Consider the following 22,382-nt stretch of genomic DNA (forward strand, 5'->3'; position numbering starts at 1 on the left):
CTTGGCAAAGAACACCTTGTCTGTTAAGAAGAGTGGGCAAATTAATCCCTATGGGGAAGGAAATTCAAAATTCTTCATTACCATGCTGAAGTGAGAAAATCCTTTAGCGTGAATTTGCATGTGCATCTAATCACAATTTGACAGCTATATTTAAATGAGCCTCAGGTAAATAAGAAGAGATAAAAAGGGAACCTGTTAACAATTATATCACTTCTATTTCCCATCTACCCCAGAGCAAACATGAAGACACTTCTTTAATGAGATAAAAGAGGAAATACATTGGAAGGGGGACTTTAATTGACTGGACACTTGTTTGTTCAATATGAATGGTGTGTCTATGTGTCATTTTATCATGAGAAAAGAAACTGTGATAACAGCACGTAGGAAGAGAGATAAATTGGAATCTAAGACAAATAATGAGCTTTACACTAAAGACAATCCAAAAGATGACAAAGAACAATAAAATACGTATTTTAATGTCTATAAAATCCACAGATGTGTCTGTCTCCATCTCGTCCTCCCTCCCTGCTTCCCCATCCTTGTCCTGATATATCCTTATGGCACAGCCCGATATGAATTTACAATGTTGAATACATGGCTTTATTTCAAGAAACTTCATGAATAGATAGAGCAGGGCTGGCAGCTTGCGGATTTTTTTTTTTTTTTGAGCTGCACCACTGCTGTTCAGAAAAACGAATAGTGTTTCTATTCAGCAGCATCTCTCCCTTTATTTTCACACTGTGTTGATGTGCCCCTAATTCTTCAGTAAAAATATCCAGAGAGGAATAAAATGTTGAGAGGTGTTTTTCTTTCTGAAAGTGAACACAGCAGTGTGCTCAAAGGTTTTCAGTAATGAAATTCTCAAATTTATTTTTTGTACTATCAATAGGTGATGTTTCACTTCTGTAAATCATAAACAAAATCAAAACATCTCAAGGATTGCAGGATTTAGCTAGGCATAGATTAAAAAAAAAAAAAAAAAAAAAAAAAAAACTCCAAGGCCTGAACTTCCACATATGGAACGAAATCAGAGAGTTTATATTATGGAAGTTATTGATGGTTTTAAAGACCAGCTTTAGAAATTCACAGACCTGAAAAAGGTGCTTGTTAGATTATTACATAAGGAGAAAACACTGTTTGAGGTTTTGTGGAAATCAATGTACTTTACTCCAAAAGTAAAATACGATAGGAAGCTTCAAAATGTGGAGAGCTGGTCAAAGGAAAATTAAATTTAAAATAAATATATAATATTAATTAAAACTGAAATAGAATACTATTTAACAGTTGGTTTAGCTGACCCATTCTCTAGAATATTGAGAACAATAACTATCCTACTTTAACTGTAAATGAAACATCAAAATTAGAACTTGATTCCTTTATAGATCCAAGTTAATATTAAAAAATAGTAATGGAGATTGCAGCAGATAAAAAGCTAAGTTGCTATAACTTGAATATGTGATTTTGTCATTTGTTTTATAACTTCATCACAGCTCGTAAAACACAAATTAAAAATAAAGCACCAAAAAGGAAAACTTGATCATCTGTGTAGGGATCTTTACAGACTGAGAGAAGCTTCAAGATTACCACACTTTAAAAATAAATTTCTAGATTTTTCTGGGCAAACAAGTAACTATGTACCTGTGTTTCTTAATGTCATTGATTCCATTCTTCAGATTTCCTAGTCTTTCTGTTGGATTTTGCCTAAAATAAAAATTTTAAGTCAATTTATAGTAATTATGTTTGAGTGAATTTTACATTAAAATTTAACAATTTTTCTTTATTCATCCATTCATTTTGTCAACAATATTCATAGACCAGGCACATCTGAGTATAAAGGAGATGGAAAACACATGCCCCCTCTGGGGGAGCCACAGTCAAATTATAGTCAGGAATATGAATATATGTATTCAATATCTATATATCCCAATATATAGATATAGGTATATACATACGGATATATAGATATAGGTATCTCCCAGTGCTTTAAATGAGCTATGAATAAATGCTTAAAAGAACAGGATGATGCCACCTTACCAAGTCTCCTAAGGAAATGAGGGAAAGCTTTAGAGAATCATTTACAACAGAGCTGAAATTTTAGAAGCATGCAGAAATTTCTGTGGGCAACTCACAGCTAGTTTTCATGTTCTAAATTTATTAAATTTTAAAGCTTCTTAAAAAGTTCAAGTGTGCAAGAAAACTGCAAAAAAATGAAGCTTAAACAAAATTCTAGAAGTCTTCTGTTCTCCAATAAATTATTTTTAGTGGTAAGTAGAAATTTGGAGCAATTTAAAATAGGAGTACTTTTTTTTAATGAAGATTGAAAGAGGACATATAGTAATACTTTAGCATCACCACTCATTTTCTCTCAGAACAACAAGGCTGTAAACTACTCCTTTATTAAGCTAAGTTTTGTGGTTCTATTTTCTTCTAACAGACAAAGATGATTCTCAATCTGCATCTGAACAATCTGCATCTTTTTTAAACTATAAGTAGGTACTGTGTATTACATGAAGGAAACTCAAACTTCTAGCACAGATGGCAAAATAAAAAATGATTTTCATTAAATATAATTTAACTACATAGAAAAGTACAAAAAGTAAGTATACACCTAACTTTAAAATGTGTGGCAGCAGAAATGAGAAGCCTTCACACCTTCCCCCAAGAACAAGGTGTTTTTAATAGTCATTCTCACCTGCAAAGCCTACGAATCAAATCCTCAGGTCGTCTGGTTATCTTTCTGGGAAAATCCATTTTTTCAATTCCTTTGAGAATCAAATTGTAGGTCATCATTTGGTCAATCCCAGAAAAGGGTGGGCTAGAGAAAAGCCAAAATAGGACACTAGGACCAGCATCTGAGACACATTTACAACTAAATTTCTTTTCTTTTTTTCCCTCCCTCCCTCCCTCTCATGAGTTGTTTTATAGCAAATCTGGATATATGCTAGAAAATAATTTCATATCACTTAACAAAATACACACACACACACACACACACACACATACACACAGAGGTAATCTGTCAAATGGTGATAATCACTAAAAAGAAAAATAAAGTGGAGGACAGAGAGTGAGAGAGAGAGGAGGTGTGTTTTTCTTTTTTTAGATACAGTGGATAGGAAAAGCATCTCTCATATGTTGGCAGTTGAACAGAGGTGGGAGTGAATGAGCCACACAGACAAGTGATTCCAAGACAGCAAGTACAAAGGCCAGGAGTCAGGAGTGGACATGGGTCGTTCTTGGAACAGAAAGGAGGGCAGTGCTGCTGGTGGAGTGAGGAGGCAGGAGAGAGTATAAGAGATGAGGGCAGCATGGTCATCTCGATCTAGTGGGCTACAGGAAGGACCTGGGGATATGCTCAGGTCAGGTGATCTAATTTACAGAAGCCAGAGTAAGCTTTTTAAAAATGTGTTGAAAATAAACTGTGATGGTACTAGCGGTGGGGGAAGGCAGGACTGGTAGCCTGGACTTGAACGGTAGTGGTGAAGGTGGTGAGAAATGGGATTCTGGATTATTTCGATGGCATAAAGTCAACAGGATTTGCTACTGGGGTAAATGTGGTACGCAGGAGAAAGAAAGGATTCAAGAATGATACTGAAGTGTTTTGACCTATAGAATGGAGCTACTGTTTACTAAGACTGGTGTGGAGGTTAGGCTGGGAGTGCACAGGTTCAGAGCAGGTTCTGAGGAAGAGAATTGAGTTGCATCTTGAACATCCAAATAGAGATGCTAAGCAGACAGTTGCATTTATGAGTCTGACATTCAGGGAGGAGGTTAGGGCTGGAGGTATGATTCTGGGGAGTCATCAGACAGTATCTACGGGCCATGGGGCTTGGTTATCACCCAAGGAGTGAGTGGGTAGGAAAGAGGTCAAGGACTGAAGTAGCCCGATGACCACTGAAGAAGGTCAGGATGACAAGAGGAATCCAGCAACAGACGCTGAGCTGGAGCCTCTAGCATGGGAAGAGAAATGAGAGAAAGGGAGGTCCTAGAAACCACGAAGAGAGAATTTCAAGGCAACTGTTGCTAAGACGAGTAAGAAAGCACTGGAAATTAACCACTGGATTTGGATAACATGTTCATGCATGAACTCTGCTTTTAAAAACACTTTCATGGGCCTCCCTGGTGGCGCAGTGGTTAAGAGTCTGCCTGCCGATGCAGGGGATACGGGTTCGTGCCCCGGTCTGGGAGGATCCCATATGCCGCGGAGCGGCTGGGCCCGTGAGCCATGGCCGCTGGGCCTGCGCATCCGGAGCCTGTGCTCCGCAACGGGAGAGGCCACAACAGTGAGAGGCCCGCATACCGCAAAAAAAAAAATAAATAAAATAAATTAAAAAAAACACTTTCATACCTATTCTATTGTGTCATTTAATTTTTGAAAATTAAAGATGATTTTCATGAATGACTCTGTTGTATCTTGGTCACGCTTGAGACCTTTGGATACTGAGAGTTCCCACTCTTGGTAATGAACCTGAAACAAGTTCAGTGCACCAACTTTTCAATAATCTATGTTTCACTTGAAAAGAAAATGAGGTAGAAAACAAAAACCATTGCTACAATTCCTTCAACTTATTTATATATTTACAAGTAGGTTGTGTTTTGGTTTGGTTTGGTTTTTTAGTTCTTTTCTTTTACCTCCTGACTTTAGGGAATTTAAATTGAACTTTTCTCACGCCCTACCCCGAAAGCCTTTATAACAGCAATTTTGCACCTTCTTCATGACAGCTCAAGGTCACTTCAGCAACTCCAAGTTATTGAGGATTTTTTTTCCCCTTCCTTATTCTCTCACTTTATTTCCCTACTTTTTGTGACAATTTATTCCATCTGATGAAGACTGAAATGCATATTCTCCAGTTACAAATAGAACTACCATATGACCCAGCAATCCCACTACTGGGCATATACCCTGAGAAAACCATAATTCAAAAAGAGTCATGTACCAAAATGTTCATTGCAGTTCTATTTACAATAGCCCAGAGACGGAAACAACCTAAGTGTCCATCATCCGATGAATGGATAAAGAAGATGTGGCACATATATACAATGGAATATTACTCAGCCATAAAAAGAAATGAAACTGAGCTATTTGTAATGAGGTGGATAGACTTAGAGTCTGTCATACAGAGTGAAGTAAGTCAGAAAGAGAAAGACAAATACCGTATGCTAACACATATATATGGAATTTAAGAAAAAAAATGTCATGAAGAATCTAGGGGTAAAACAGGAATAAAGACACAGACCTACTTGAGAATGGACTTGAGGATATGGGGAGGGGGAAGGGTAATGGGAGGCATGGACATATATACACTACCAAACGTAAGGTAGATAGCTAGTGGGAAGCAGCCACATAGCACAAGGAGATCAGCTCCTCGGTGCTTTGTGACCGCCTGGAGGGGTGGAATAGGGAGGGTGGGAGGGAGGGAGACACAAGAGGGAATGGATATGGGAACAGATGTATATGTATAACTGATTCACTTTGTTATAAAGCAGAAACTAATACACCATTGTGAAGCAATAAAAAAAAAAGAGCCATTATGAATGTCTTAGAAATGCAGTTGACAAATTTTCCAGGGATGAGGAAACAAACTCTTGAAATAGAAATCCTTGTGTCCTGAGACCTTAATCAACTTTATCTCTGAATGACTACCTGGAAATTTTTCTCTTTTTTACTTCAAAATCTTAAGCAATGAATATTTGAAAATGATTACAGATAATATCAAATAATCTTTCATGTGGACAAGGAAAAAGAATGGAGCCATGGGTAACCCAACATTGAAATACGCAGTGTAAAAAGTTCAAGAAGATTCTACAAAACTCTCCTTTTGTAACGCAGGGGTTGAGACTGGAATCCCCGTCACTGGGCTCATTCCAGCATTTCTTATGCCATTTCAAATGCAAATCCTCCCTGACATCAAGACTGAGAATATTTGGTTGTAAAGGCTTAAAAGAATGACCAAATCAGTTAATGAGAAATGGAGGTAGAAAACCGGAAAGAAAACTACCTGATCTGAATCCTGTGTATACAGCCATGCATTATATTAAAAACTTATGTATAAGGCACACGTGTTTAATGAAAAGTGTGTCATATTTAGAGTCAGAAGACCTGAGATTAAATCCTTGATCTTAGGCAAGTAGCTCTCTGACTCAGTTTTCTAATCTATAAGATTTAAATCATAAAATAATCATAATATAAATTTAAATCATAAGATAATAAACAATTTCTGCTTTAACTTCCATACAAGCTTGTGAAAACAAAATTAGATAATACACATGTAAGTGCTTTGTTAGCTGTCAAGGGCTTTATAAATGTGAGGTAATATGTGTGTGTACATGTGTGTGTATAAGTGTGTATGTGTGTGCAGGCAGGTTGAATATTTGGGATCCTGGATTCATTAATACAGCCCTTTAATCGCTTCAGGAATGGCAATCCAATTTTAACTTGTAAAACTCCTGCTGTGTCTTGTCTCTGTTCATTAGCACCTCTAGAAAGCAGTTGACAAGGGGATTAAAATTTAAATCCAGAAATGTTGTCTTCTTTCAGCATTTCTGGTGAATGATTTATTGGGAAGATGGAAGAACATGGCTTAATTTAATTGATCAATGGATTTAATGGAACTATGATTGCTATTTTCTCAACTACAAAAAAAATGAGGAAATAATAACAGTCCATAACTTCAGTTTCCTTTCTTATTTTTATGATGGATTCCCCAAACCTTCACACACTTGATATATTATCTATAATAACAGGCCTTGCCATTCTAGGTAAACCATAGCAATATTGTACTCCTTTCCCGCACCTTCCTGAATCTTTTCACCATGCTACAAGCTAGAAAGCATGTTATATATGACATAATGTGAAGAGGAAAAGGCATCATGCTTAATCAAAAACACTTCCAAAATGTTAAATTCTTAAATCATATATTTTTTATCATTAGTAAGTTATTTTTGCACTTCTCTAAAGAAGAGACAAAACACAAGGTACTTACTTGCCTGTGAGGAGCTCATACACTAGAATTCCCAGGGACCAAAAATCCACACTGAAGTCATGTCCTTTGTTGAGAATGACTTCAGGAGCTACATACTCAGGAGTTCCACAGAACGTCCATGTTTTCTGTCCAGATCCTATTTTCTTAGCAAATCCAAAGTCAACCTGGAAAAGAAGATCAAAGAAATTTTCAGAGACCATAAAACTCACATTCTTCTTTGTCTTCCTCTAACTTCTTCAATCTTCTTTCAACACCTCCATCCTACCCTTCACACCACACACACACACACACACACACACACACACACACACACTCCACTGACCCTCTCATTTATTCTTTTGCAGGGCCAAGTGTAAATCTCGTTACATTGGAGAAAATTCCATGCACACACCTCTACGCCCACGAGGACAAGAGGGATGGTTTAGCAAGGAGAGACCCTTACAACCTAGGTGAAGCTCAGGGCAAGCAGACAAGTAACTTGCAACTCAATAGTGGTATTCATTGGCAAGAAGAGAGAAGGGGGAAGTGATAGATCCTTGTGCCCTTTGAGCTTCATCATAAAAGGAAAAATGATAGCAGAATTGAGAGTTTGGGAAAGGGACCGTTGTTGAGAAGAAGAGGGGCTTAAAATTCTGGACAGTGCACAATGTCTGCACCCTCTAAATGCTGGCAGTCCAAAGTAAAAGCAAGGATCATCCCATCTCAACTTTGGCTGAACTCTGTACACCCTCAGTCTCTCTCAGGGTGGTAGCACTTGCATTAACTTATTTATCCTGCAAAAATACTGTCAGCACTCACAATAGGCCAGGCTCTGTGCTGCAGATACAGTGTTGACTAGGAGAAGCTCAGAGTACTGGGAATACTTAAACAGATGTGATTAAAAAACTGCCATGTGAGACAGGATATAGTCGAAGATTACACAAAATATAAACTCAAAGAGCCAAAAGGCATAGAATTCTGGAACATTAGGGAGAAGATGGTGGGGAAAGACATCATTAAGAAGTAACATCTGAGCTCAGCACTGACTGAGGATTAGGAACTCTCCCAGCATGATGAATGTGTGCTACCCTCTTCTGTCTTTTCAGGATAGGCCCTTCCACTTCTCTGAGACTCTATTCAATGAACTCCGTGAACTGAATAAAGACAGGAAAGCAAGCTGGATCAACAGAAGGCCCGCTCATTAAATCGAGGCAGTGTATATGACTGAAGCCCTGTCCTGCAAAACAAAATTGGTTTCCTTCCACAGGGGCGATTTAGCATGTACTTTTCATCTCCAATACATAAGATATTATTTTAGTAAAACCACCCTCCACCTCCCTCAAGTAAACAGACACATAAATTATAGCTGGGCTTCAACATGCACATTTTAATAGATTCATTACACATGGACTATCTCAATAATATGGCAATAATCTTGGCTAAAAAAATTAAATAAATCAGGTTAACACATCAAAATAGGCCCTCACCTAAAAAATATGAATCAGTGAACTATAAAATCTAGCCCTCATTTATTTATTCAAATATTAATATTTAAAATATTTGTCATATGTTTAAAAATCTCTTAGAAATTTACCTTTTTACTAAGGCTTTTTAGTATTTATCACATAACAGCAAGGATATCCTTATTAGAAAAAAAGGGAATTTAAACAACCTAATTTGAAGTGGGCTTTTACTCTTTTCTTTTATCTACACAGAATGACTCACAAAGATTGTACCTAAGAGATGGCTGGGAATATTATGAAACTAAAATTTTTAACTAGCTGAAATTAGCATATCTACTTATTCCTCAGATAAAGAACCAATATGAAAAACTTAGCTAATTTTATAAAGACTGAAATTTAAGAGACAAGAAAGCAATGTTTATAATTGCATTTGCATCCATGCATGTATGGAAATATTATATTTTGTTGTTCTGTAACAGCCTTTCAACTCATTTTTTAAACTGCACTTAAGTTTCCCATGTAAGGATGACTGGAAGTTCATTCGATGCTTAGGAGAGCTTTTCTAGTTCTGAAAGTAAGAAATTTTAATTTGAGTTCCTGATTTTGCTTTTGTATTTACGTATTGACCCAAAGAGATGGCAATAATTATATTAAGGTTTTAAGATTTATGAAAACTTACCACTTCCTTTATCTCCTTTGATCTTATCAACTTTAGTCTAATCCATTTGGTTGGAGGAAATTGATGCTCAGACCTATTCAAAGTCATATGCCAAATATAGAAGGTCCCAGATCTTCTGATGTGAAGTTCTGTGTATTTTCTATAAAAAATTCACACTACCTCTGTCTTGTACCAGCATGGATACCACCACGAAGCCTCAATCTTTTCTTTAACCCTTTATCTTCTAGTCAATAGAAAGTAAGTTCTTTCCTTTGTTCATTCAATGAATATTTATTGAAAACCATTAGGTACCAAGCACCAGGGTACAGACAAAGCCCCCAGTCTTCTTAGAGCTTATATTTAAGAGAAAGAGGAGAACATGCATAAAAAATATAATATCATATAACCAACAAGGACCTACTGTGTAGCACAGGGAACTCTACTCGATATTTTGTAATAACACATAGGGGAAAAGAATCTGAAAAAGAATGTATATATATATATATATATGTGTGTGTGTGTGTGTGTGTGTGTGTGTGTATACATGTATACCTATGTATATATATAACTGAATGACTTTGTTGTATACCTGAAAGTAACACAACATCATAAATCAATTATACTTCAATAAAACAATCAAAAAATATATCATAGCATATGTAATATTGCCAGATAGTGATATATGCAATGGAGAAACATACAGCAGTTAGGTACTGAGATCAACAGGAATTATACTTTAAATGGGGTGATCAGAAAAGTCTCTCTGAGGAGGTAGCATTTGAGCGGATTGGAGCAGAAATCTGCATGAAATAAGAATGAGAGCTTTGTAAAAATCTGAGCAAGGATGATTCTGACAGATAAAGAGCTAGCACAAAGGCCCTAACTTTCGGGAACATGCGAGGTGAAGATCAAGGATTGGCAAGAAGGCCACTGTGTCTGGGCCATAGTGTGTGAGGGGAAGTGGCAGGAAGTGAGGGCAGATTGTGGAGAGGTCTAGTAAACCACGGAAGGAGTTTCAGATTTGTTTTCTAGGAGGCCACTGGAGGGGTAGCCTCCAGCGGTAGAGACGGGGTATGCATGGCTTGACTAATGTTTGAAAGGGCTCATTCTAGAAGATAAGAAAATAGACACCTTCCCTTTAAAAATGTTTTTTTCCTAGCAGAACTGGGTTTTCAAGAAGAATCTCTGGAGAAGCTGCACACAGGTTTTCCCTTGTCTCTGTTAAATTCCCATTATGAAACACAGCTTACATTATGCTGAGAGCTTAAAAACACTGTCTCCAAAGATTTTAACAAACCAGAAGGTTATAAGATGTTTCTATATCTGAAGCAATGATTGGTTCATTCAGAAAGAAAAATTAGCACTGTGGCTCGTTGGAGCTGGTATCCAGTAAGTATTAGCTTTTTCCCAGAAGTTTCTCTCTGGGTCAGTAAATTTGTCAGCTACTGGTTCTCTTGGTCACATAAAAAAAAAGATATAAAAGGACCAGTCTAATTAAGCCAGATGATTCATAGAGACATAACATTCCCCAAAAAAATATTTATGTGGCATTTTTAGGGCCCTTACTTTGCCCAAGTCTAGACAAAGGTAAAGTGGAATCTATTTATCCTATCCACCAACAACTAAGGAGGATTTCATGTCCCTGTGATACTAAGGTCCATCTACTAAAACGGACAACTGTGGATGGCTTCCACTGGAGGCAAGAGCAAGTGAGAAAGGCAAAGGTATGGTACAGATGAGGCCTTCACAGCCACACCCCATTCTTTAGGTGACTGTGGTGACTCACCTGAAATACTTAGAGTGTTTAGTGGAAAGTGGGAACAATGATGGGGAGCTTTGCACACAAGAGAGCAAACAAAAAAACTCAGATCATCGGAGGCTCAACTCACAGGCCGCCGCCTCCTTGAAGCCTCCCTTGAATTTACAGAACCAATTCCTTTCTCTTATGAGGTTCTTTAACAGTTTCTATTCCACAATGACCTCCGCTACGGCAGCACTGTCTAGTTGTGCATGACTAAATCTAGCTCCTGGAGGAGAGGCATTACATCCTATTCATTTTGTACCCCCTACAGCATGTGTAGCACAGCAGATGGTCAACGTGTGTTTGATGAAAGAATCTGAATGCAGACAAAACTGTTAACATCCGTTTCAATAAGATGTACATGTATAATCTTCACAACAACTTTATGAGTTAGGGACTATATCTCAATGTTAAAGATGACAAAATTAAAGTCTAGCAAGGTCATGGAGACATAAGATGAGACTGAAACCAGGTTCCAAAGGAACCTTCACATTACAGGTAAATTCATTAGTAAGTAGATTTTTAAGGGAAAAGGAGCAACATAAAAAGCATGTTAGTGGGAAAAGTTTGTCACTTAATAAGTACAGCTAATAACAGTCTGTCAAAAAGAATATAGAGTCAATGATTACTTTTATTTTTCAAGTTAAGAAATACTTGACACATAGAAAATAATGTGACATACATGCAAGTTATAAAGTATGAGAATAAAAACACCCCAGTATCCATGACCAGTTTAATAATTCGAACAGAACCAATGCAGAAGCCCTCTGTGCTCCTTCCATACTGTCCTTCTACCTCTTGCCAAGAGGTCACCATTACCCTGACTTTTTGAGTTTATCATTTGCTTGCCTTCATTTCTAATGTTCCCACATATCTAATATCCTTATATGATATATAGTTCTCATTTTTAAAATTTTAGGATAAATCTTATCTATTCTTGGGCAAATTGCCTTTTTTCACTTAAAGTCGTATTTTTGAATTTAATCCATTTTGCAGTACATTTACATTGCTGTATCATACACCACTGAAAGAACATGCTGTAAATGGTGTAAAGTTTTTGTCCATTACGCCATGGATGGAAATTTGTCTTATATCCAATAGCATGTTATCACACAAAAACATCATTTAACATTAACAGGTATGTATTTGCATTTGTTGAATTGGATGGAGCATAGTGACGAGCTGTTAACATCATTTCCCATCTTGCCTACTGGATATGTGTAAGAAGGTAGAATTTCTGGGTCAAAGACATGGTATGTTCAACTTCACTGTTTATTGTCAAATTATTTTCCTTAGGTCCTATATTACCAACCCCTTCACAACAGCAGTGGTAAAGAGTTCCTATTGTCCTACATCCTCACCATCCTTCAGTGACATCAACTTTTATTTTTTGCCATCTCTAAGTATTAAATCACTGTGGTTTTAATTTGCAACCTCCCATTAACAATTATTTTGAGCTACAGCATTATATTTAGTTCTGATATGTGAGAGAGTTCCCTCCCATGTTCTTGTTTGCCCTCAGAAATGTCTTGGCTATTCTTGGCCTTTGGTCAGTCTGTTTAAACTTTAGAATCAGCTTGCCAAGCTTTATGGAAAGCTCTGCTGGAATTCCACTGGAAGTGGATCAAATCTGCAGATCATTTTGCAAAGTATCAATACCATTAGGATGTTGAGTCTTCCTATTTTTAAACCTAATACATTTTTCTGAGTTAATTAGAGTAATGCTAGCTACTGCAACAAAGATATCCAAGAAAGTATAGAAGCTTATACTCTCCATTAATTTACTTCTTCCTCACATAATGGGTTTTCCTGAGCAGCAGGGAAATCTCCTCCAAGCAGTGGTTCAGGGATGCAGGATCCTTCCATCTTAGGGTTCTGCCAACTTCAAATCGGCTGTGCTCATCGGCCACAAGCCAGAAAGACTGCATAGAAATCAGCTGCACAGATCACCATCAGCCCAGGTCTGACAGCGGTGCAAAGCATGTCACCTCACATTTCACAAGCTAGATCTGTGTCACATGGTCACAACTAGCCACAAAGAAGGCTGAGGTAAGTTTTCTGGCTCTGTGCCCAAAAGAAAGGAGAATGAACCTACTAATTTAGGTCTTTTTAATGTCTTTCTATAAATTTGTATAAGTTTCTCAGTAAAGCTTTCACATATTTTTGTCAGATCTATTCCTAGATACATTATATTTATATTATATAAATATATAGATTATATTTTTATGCTTTTTGTAAATGGCAGTTGTATTCCTATTTATCAGTTATGTTTCTGGTATTTAACCTTACATCCAGCAACCATATTGAACTCTCTAGTAAATTCTAATAATTTGCTGTTACATTCTGGATTTCTATAGTTAATTGTATCACATGGGAAAATAGGTTTTGTTGTTTATGTTCCAATCTTTCTTTTGATTTTATCTGTAACTTTCTGCATTGGGTAGAGCCTCCTATAAAATACTGAACCTCCTGCAAACCAGGAAGAGAGTTCTCACCCAAGCCCAACCATTTATATAGATAATATAATTTATACTATATTATATGTTGTAGTAGAGTTGCCCAAATACTTTCTAATCATGTAACTCTCTACTATAACTGTAGTTGTGTTCACTCATTATAGCATTTATCTGTACCGCTTCTTTTTTTTCTTTTGATCAGCATTTTCACAGTTTGTTAGTTTTATTAGTTTTTCAAAACATCCTGACTTCATATCCTTTTATATTTTATTAATTCATGTTGTTTTTTTCCTTCTCTTTTCTTTGTTTTTTCCTCCCTTTTCCATATTCTTAAGTTGAATACTTATCTCATTAATTTTTAGCCTTCTTTATTTCCTAGTTGAAACATTAAAAGCTATAAACATTATTCTATCATTTTAGTTGCAACCCACATGTGTTGATATGTAGTATTCTCTACTGTGCAACTCTGTTTTATAATATTCATTAAAATTTATTCTTCGTTGATCCTTGAGTTATTTTGAAATATCCTTAAATTCCAATGAGATGAATTCAAAAAATTTTAGTGATTTTTTCCTGTTTTTTATTTATTTATTTATTTTACTTTAAATTTTTAAAATTTTATTATGGTAAGAACACTTAACATGAGATCTAGCCTTTTAAATTTTGAAGCAATTTTTAAGTCAGCCATACAGTTCTTTTTTTAAAAAAAACATCTTTATTGGAGTCCTGTTTTTTAAATTTTGTTATTGATTTCTACCTAACATACTTTGATGTCACTGAACAAAACCTTTACGTTCCTAAATATTTTGGGAGTGAAGAGGAAGTGACCTCAATGACTTTTTTTTTTTAACAAATTGTTTATTCGGTTGTTTCATATTTTTTATTTATTTATCTTTTGGCTGTGCTATGCATCATATGGGATCTTAGTTCCCCGAACAAGGATTGAACCCGCAGCCCCTGCACTGGGGGCACAAAGTTTTATCCACTGGAGCACCAGGGAAGTCCCCTCATCGACCTTTCATTCATTCTTCTGTGCTAAGCAGTGTGTTACGTCCAGCAGTAAATACCATAGCACAGTTGCTGCCATTATGGGGCTATCAGCACAGACGGGCACAGAGATCATAAAGAAGCAGGCAATAATATCAACATTTAATGTATTTTCTTATACAATACTAAATGTAAGATTAAGGTGTTCTGTTATCACATGAGGTGTATTGCTCACATGAATTAATAGCACAGTCATATAGAACATTTATTAATGAGTGACAGCTGAGGTTTACTGGACTACAACCAAGTTTTCTCCTGTGCAACCCCAAGAAGGCTAGCTACTATATAAATTCTGCTTGGGTTGAGAACAAGGTCAGTTTTTAACTCTTTAAGTACTGTCCTACATCTTAATATCACCCCAGATTCATTCATTATAACCAGAAGGAGGACTCATAACCATGACTGCCTTCATCAGCTCTCCCTGGCCTTGAAAGTGAAGAAAAATTTAGGAAGTTATTGGATGGGCAGATGAGAGATGGTAATGTGAGAATATCCATTGTCCTTTAGTAGTATCTGCTAATGTTTCATCTCCACCTAATACGTTTCCTGATGGAGACGGCTTAGACCAGGTGGGCTCCATGTGGGACTGAACCAGGCTGGCACTCTCGATCATGAATTGGGGAAGAAGAGTAGAATCAAGTCTTCATCCCTCACTACAAACGCTCTTCTGTAATGATCACTAAAGAGCAAACCTCTATAAGCCTCCCGAGAGACACTTTCAAAATGCAGACCTTTCTCCTACTTAGGTCTTTTTTCCAGGCTTTTGCTGGTTATTCTTTGCTGAGGGAAAAAAAGTGTTTCCTTATTGTTGTCCTTAGATATCTGACCTCTCATTGATATTGCCAAGAAATGATAAAGGAAAATGAAAACAGCACTTATGAAAATTTGAAGAATGAGACCAAGGTCATCCTTTCAAGGAGTCTTTCATCCTCAAGGACATTTATGTCCAAGTCTGGAGTGCCCAGTGTCCATCACCCAGATATGCATTCCTGATGTGCTGGACCAGGCATCCTCACTGCCCTCACTTCTACTGTGACCCCTTCAGGAACCTTCAAAAGCAGCAGCACTGTTAGGTTGCCAGCTGCCAGCCCAATTCCTATTTTTTTTATATTTGCTGAAACTTGCTTAATGACCTAGTATATGATCAAATTTTGTTCATGTGCATTCTCTAAATATTGGAAATATCCTACATGCCAATTATATCAAGTTTATAAATTGTGTTGTACACATCTTCTAAGGTTTTAGTGATTTTTGGTCGGAATGTTCTATCAATTTCTGCAAAAGGTGTATTAAAATTTCCAACAGTTGTCCATTTCTCCTTACTAGTTCTGTCAAATTCTTCTTCTTTTTTTTCCTTTTTTTTTTTTTTTGCAGTACGCGGGCCTCTCACTGCTGTGGCCTCTCCCGTTGCGGAGCACAGGCTCCGGATGCGCAGGCTCAGCGGCCATGGCTCACGGGCCCAGCCGCTCCGCGGCATGTGGGATCTTCCCGGACCGGGGCAAGAACCCGTGTCCCCTGCATCGGCAGGCGGACTCTCAACCACTGCGCCACCAGGGAAGCCCTGCTTCTTATTTTTGAAGCATTTTGGTAGGTAAATAAAAGATCAGGATTGTTACATTATCTTGGTAAAATGAACCTTCCATCGTCATACGGTAACCCTCTCTATCTTTAGTAATACTTCTTTCCTGATACCAACATAATGAAACCTGCATTTCAATTTGCTGAATATTTCCCAGACACATTCTTTTCTATCCTTTTAATTTCAAACTTTCTGCATCCTCATGTTTTAGGTCTGTCTCTTGTAAACATCATTTTTATTTTTGAAATCTATTTGACAGTGTTTGGCTTTTATCTGAAGAGTTAAGTCTGTTTACATATGTTAAATTTCTTTCTACTTTCAATTTGTGTTTTCTCTTTGATTATTTTTCTAGGTTTCCTGTTCTCCTTTGTTGGCTTCTTTTAAAATATTGACATCTTCTCCCACTTTTATTCCAATTACACCTACTCTCAGTTTACCTGCTGCTGTTGTTCAGTTATTTAGCATTTTCTCACTTTTAATACTACATAGTAGAGTGAGAATTATTACTTTATACCATAATTTTGAAAGATTTAACCACATGTTTACCATTTTTCTATAGTCACCACTCCCTGTTGCATCTCAAACCCTTCAACAGGGATTTTTCATCTCCCTTAAGCACATCCTTTTGTAGGTGGTTAACACTCTTTATCTTTGTTTAAAAATGCCTTTATTTCACCCTTCTTGAAAGATAATTTCTCTGGATTTATAATTCAAGTTTGTTGTTATTTTCTCTCAGAATTTTAAAGCTATTATTCCACTGCATTCTGGTTTCCATGGCTGCTGTTGAGAAGTCAACTGAAAGCCTAATTTTTACTCCTTTATATGTAAACTGTCCTTTCTCTTTGGTAGCTTTTAAGACTTTGCTTTTGTTCTGCACTTTTGCCACTACAATAACCAACATCCAAGACAGCCTAAATGATTCCCTTGTCCTGGTATTCAGAGGTGTCCTCTCTCAAATCAGGGCTGGCCCCGTGTGGCCAACAGAGTACAGTGGAAGCACCAGTGTGGGACTGAGAGTAAGTCTTAGAAGGCAGTGTAGCTATTCCTCCGTCTCTTGAATGACTCATTCTGAGGGAAGCCAAGCCGCCATGCCATGAGGATGTTCAACCCAGAAAGAGACTCATATGGAAAAGAATTAAGACCACCAACTAACAGCCAGCACCAGTTTGCCAGCCAGAGGGGTGAGTCACCTTGAATGTGGATCTGCAGCCCTAGCCGACACTTGACAGAACTTCCTGAGAGACCCTGAGTCAGAACCAACCAATCGCACTACTCCCAAACCTCTGACCCACAGAAACTGTGAGAGGTCATCCACGATCCTTGTTATTTTAAGCCATTAAATTTTGGAGTGATTTGTTACACAGAGACAGAAGCTACAATAAATACAATTTGTCTCAGTTGGGATTTGTTGGGGTTCCTTTACCTGATGATTGGTATTTTCTATAACTTCTGGAAAATTCTCAGTCATTATTTCTTTAAATACTTTTCTCTCCTTCTCTATATTTTTATCTTGGACTCCAATTGAACATTTTAAGAACTTCTCACTCTATTCCCCAAGTTTCCTAATTTCTTTTATTTTCCATCTTTTTGTGTCTCTGTGCTTCATTCTGTGTAAATTAGTTTATCTTTCAATTCACTGATTTTTCTGTTCACTTGGGAATCATCCACTATTTAACCTGTCCATTACATTTTTCAAATTGATGTATAATTAATAAGCAATACAATGCACAGATTTTTGGTGTACAGTTCATTGAATTTTGATGCAGATTATACTCATGTAACCACAACCACCATATATACTCAAGAGACAGACACTTGCATTATCTCAGAAAGTTCCCTCATGCCCCTTTCCAGTCAAATGCTCCTCCCAGAGGCAACTGTTGCATTAATTTCTACCACCTATTCTACAATAGATGTAATCATAAAGAGGGATAGTCTTCTGTGTCTGTCTTGCTTTTGCTCCACATAGTTTTTAAACTTCATTCATATTGTTGCCTGTAGTAATTCTTTGCTTTATACTGTTGAGGAGAGTTCCATTGATGAATATACTACTATATGTTTATACATTGAATTGATGATGGGTATTTGGGCTCCTTCTGATTTGGGGGCTTTCAGGAAAACATTGTTATGAAGATTCTTGTCTAAGAATTTTTAAAACACGATTTCAATTTTCCTGGATAAATAACAAGGAGTGGAATTTCTACTAAGGAGTGGAATTTCTTATTGTAGAATAGGGGTATGTTTGACTCTGAGAAACTGACAAATTATTCTTCAAACAGTTTATCATTTTGCTTTCCCACTCAAAATTTAGGAAAGTTTCCTCACCAACATTTGGTATTGTCAATCTTTTAAATTATAGTCACTCTAGTGGATGTGATATGTCACATCTTTGTGGCTTTTATTTGTGTTTCCTAAAGACTATTGATAGTGTCTATTGATCATGCCTATGTCTTCTCTTGTAAAGTGATTTTTCAAGATCTTTGATCATTTTTAAAAGCTGGGTTGTTTGTCTTTTATTACTGAGTTCTTTATATATTTCTGGACACAAGTCCTTTGTCATGTAATGATATATTGCAAATATTTTCTACTAGTTTATGGCATGACTATTCATTTTCTTAACAGTATATTCTGATGATGAGAATGTTTTAATTTTGATGAAGTCCAATTATTGTGGACTGCATGTTTGTATCCCCCCTCCCCAAATTTATATGGTGAAACCCTAATCCCCAGTGTGATGGAATTTGGAGGTAAAGCCTTTGGGAGATAATTAGGTCATGAGAGTGAAACCCCCATGATGGAATTAGTACCCTTATAAGAAGAGATAGTAGAGAGCCCTCTCTCTGTGTGTCTCTCTGTGTGTCCCTCTCCCATGTGAAGAAAAGAGGAGACAGCTCTCTATAAGCCAGGAAATTGGCCCTGACCAGACACCAGATCAGCCAGCACCTTGACCTTGAACTTTCCAGCTTCTAGAACTAAATAAATTGTTGTTTAAGCCACCCAGTCTATAGTATTTTTGTTATAGTAGCCTGAACTTTTCAAGCTTACTACTACTTGTGTTCTAAGAAATCTCTGCCTAGCCCATGTTGTGAAGATATTACTCTGTGCTTACTTCTGGGTGCTTTATAGGTCCATGATCCATCTTGAATTAATTTTTTTATATGGTGTGGGGTGGGAGTCATGTTCCATTTTTTGGCCATGTATATCTAATTGTTTCAACAATACCTGTTGAGAAGACTGGCCCTTCCATTTTTTCTAAAAGTCAGTTGACTGTGTATGTCTATTTCTGGACTTTATTCTGTTAGATTAAGTAATTTGTCCTTACACCATTATCATACTGCCTTGATTACTATAGCTTTATAGTGAGTCTGACATCAGATTATAAATTCCTCAATTTTGTTCTTTTTTCAAAGTGGTTATTGACTCTTCTAAACTGTGTTTCTGTGTAAATTTTAGAATAAACATCTCAGTTTCTAAAAATGGCTGCTCCAATTTTTATTGCATTGGCCTTAAATCTGTAGATCAACTGGACAAGACTGAACATCTTATGAAATACTGAGTTATATGATTTATGAACATAGTGTATTTTACCATTTAGTCATTTTTCTGTCAATAAAACTTTGTAGTTTTCAATGTAGAGGTCTTACACATTTTTACACATTTAATTTATTTTATGTTTTGATGTTACAAATGGCATTTTAATTTCATTTATAAATATTTACTGCTAGTATATAAAATTTAAATTTTTATTTGTATATTGACTTTGTACCTGTAATTGTGCTTAATTTACTTATTCTTTCCAGAACTTGTTTGTAGATTCTTCATTCTTTTCTACATAAACAATCATGTTGTCTGCACATAAAGACAGGTAGCTTCTTCCTTTCTAATCTTTGGCCTTTCATTGCTTTTTTGTGTTCTATTTCTTTTGCTAATACCTCTGTTACGATGTTGAAAAAAAGTAGTGAAAGAAAATAATCTTGTTCATAATCTAAATGGAAAATATTCAATATTTCATTGTCAGGTATGATGTTAACTACAGTTTATTCTTCATACCTTATACAATAAAGAGTGCTTTGAAATGAACAGCTGTATTAATATGGATTTCACCCAGTGTGGTTCCCTATTTTCAAGGTTTGAATGTCTATTTCTTGTTGCTCTCCAATGCTTTCACACATTTTTATACATATATTATAATTAACCTCAGCAAGATTAGTCCAATGCAAGCTACTCTACCATTAATGAAAACTTCCATTGAATATTTAATTTCAATTATTATATTCTTAATTTCTTAATAGAAGTTTTATTTGTTATTTTTTTCCTAAACATGTTAGATCCTTTTTGAGAGTCTCTGTTCCTTACTCATTGTTAGTCCCTCTCTTAATTTTAAAAGACTTAGATGTATTTATTTTACATTTTGTATCTGATTACTGGAATATATGAGACTTCTATGTGCCTGCCAAATAGTGGTCCTGGCACCTTTTTTCCTCATGCATATAAACATTATTTTTTAATGTGAGCTTATATTCCCTGGAAGTTTATCTCTGGGAGTTCTCTGTATCCTGAGTTCAGAGAACATTCTTCCAGAGAGAATATACATTGATTCATGGAAACTTGGGCATGCTACCAACATGGATCCATTTTCATTTAAATTTTTTCTTGGGGCTTTCCATCCTTGAAGACTGGGCACCCAAAACCCCATGAAGACCAGCCTGTGGCCAAGTATTCTTAGGCTCTTTTGTTCCTCTACCAAGAGCCCAATAATGAGAAAAGCATGTTTTCTTGCATGTACTCTGCCTTTAGACATTAGATTTTTCCCCTGTTTTCTATTTCTCTGAGAGTACAATCTGTATGATTCCTGGCTCTTGAGAATGTTCTCTGATTCAACTTTCCACACTGCCCAGGTCCAAAACTTGGTCTCCTGTTCCCAGAGCATACAGCAATTAAAATAAAACCTCTAGGCCACCTAGGATTGCTGGGTGCCCACAAGACAGTAGCTTCAATGTTTGAGTTCCACCCTTCACTACTGCCCAATTTTGGTTCTCGGCCTCAGGGGGCTCCCAATGCTGTCTTATAAAGTCAGCCAGGCATATAATACTGCTTTTCATGTTTCCTCTAGTACTTGAGACATTTTGTAGTAAGAGAATTTCAATATATCTGGTTTGATATATAGCTAGAAATGGAAATACTCAACATTTACTTTTTAATTTCTAAAGGCTTTAGTTATTACTCTTCATTTAGCTGGTTGTCAAATGAGTTAGCTGATAGATAACAATGGCTAACAGAAGAGATGGTTATGGACGTCTATGCCTAGAAATACTGAATATACTACCTGATTTCTTAAAAATGGGTATGAAAAGAAAAAAACAAATATCATACTTTAATGCATATATGTGGAATCTAGACAAATGGTACAGATGAACTTATTTGGGCAGGAACAGAGATGCAGAAGTAGAGAACAGACATGTGTACACAGTGGGGAAGGGACAGTGGGACGAATTGGGAGATTAGCATTGACATGTATACACTACCATATGTAAAACAGATAGGTAGTGGGAACCTGCTGCATAGCACAGGGAGCTCAGGTCGGTGCTCTGTGATGACCTAGATGGGTGGGATGGGGGTGGGGTGGGAGGGAGGTCCAAGAGGGAGGGGATATATGTATACATATAGCTGATTCACTTCATTGTACAGCAGAAACTAACACACAATTGTAAAGTAACTATACTCCAATAAAAAAAATAATTGAATAGAAAAAAAAGAATTTAATGGATAATCTACCTCCTTCATGATGGTTTTACTTCTAGAATATTCCAAAAGGTTTTTCTAAAGAGCTGTAAGAGCATAGCCAATGAAGGAATTGTGAAGGAGACAAGTGATTAAGGCCTTGTGTTAGTACCTTACCAGTTCCCAAAGCTGTCTTTCATGGATAAAATAAAGCTTGAATGCATCAAAATGTTTCTTGGAAGTTAGCCAGATTTCACATGAAAGGACTTACTTTACTCCTTCACTATGGAGAGAAATCACCTAGCAATTACACATTGTGAATTTAATTCCTAAGGTTAAATTGAACACTATAACATGTGGATGATAAAACCCATCTCATCAATTGTTAAATATATTAACTGCAAAATGTTTATTTAGCACAGCTTTACACTCTAAATGGTAGCTATTATTATTTCCATATAAAAAAAAGTTCTGTTATTAGAAACTTCTAATACCTTTGTAAATGTTAAGTTCAGAGATGGTTTAATGTCCTTGAGCTCCTGACAAAATGGACTCAGGGAAAATTCATCCTGGGTTCCCCATCCTGACGAGGTTCCCTCCTGAGATCCAAAATGCCTGCTTTCTACTATTATGACTGCCCAGTTCTCTTATAGTTTTGCACCAGAAGCAGTTTACGTGACAGGTAGCATTTTTTT

The 22,382-nt window shown here is 36.5% G+C and overlaps 1 protein-coding gene across 2 annotated transcripts in view; it reads right to left on the reverse strand.

The window, feature by feature from the left end:
* Positions 1-22,382, reverse strand: part of PRKG2 (protein kinase cGMP-dependent 2) — an 88,197-nt gene that overhangs the window by 8,221 nt on the left and 57,594 nt on the right. For both annotated transcript variants that reach the window (XM_060093215.1, XM_060093204.1), the window contains exons 14-16: positions 6,984-7,147; positions 2,693-2,815; positions 1,639-1,701 (exon numbers count right to left, since the gene is read on the reverse strand). In XM_060093215.1, coding sequence (XP_059949198.1) covers positions 1,639-1,701; positions 2,693-2,815; positions 6,984-7,147 — 350 coding nt within the window. The remainder of the gene's footprint in view (positions 1-1,638; positions 1,702-2,692; positions 2,816-6,983; positions 7,148-22,382) is intronic.

This window comes from Mesoplodon densirostris, chromosome 1 (assembly GCF_025265405.1).
Source record: "Mesoplodon densirostris isolate mMesDen1 chromosome 1, mMesDen1 primary haplotype, whole genome shotgun sequence".
Classification (NCBI taxonomy): domain Eukaryota; kingdom Metazoa; phylum Chordata; class Mammalia; order Artiodactyla; family Ziphiidae; genus Mesoplodon; species Mesoplodon densirostris.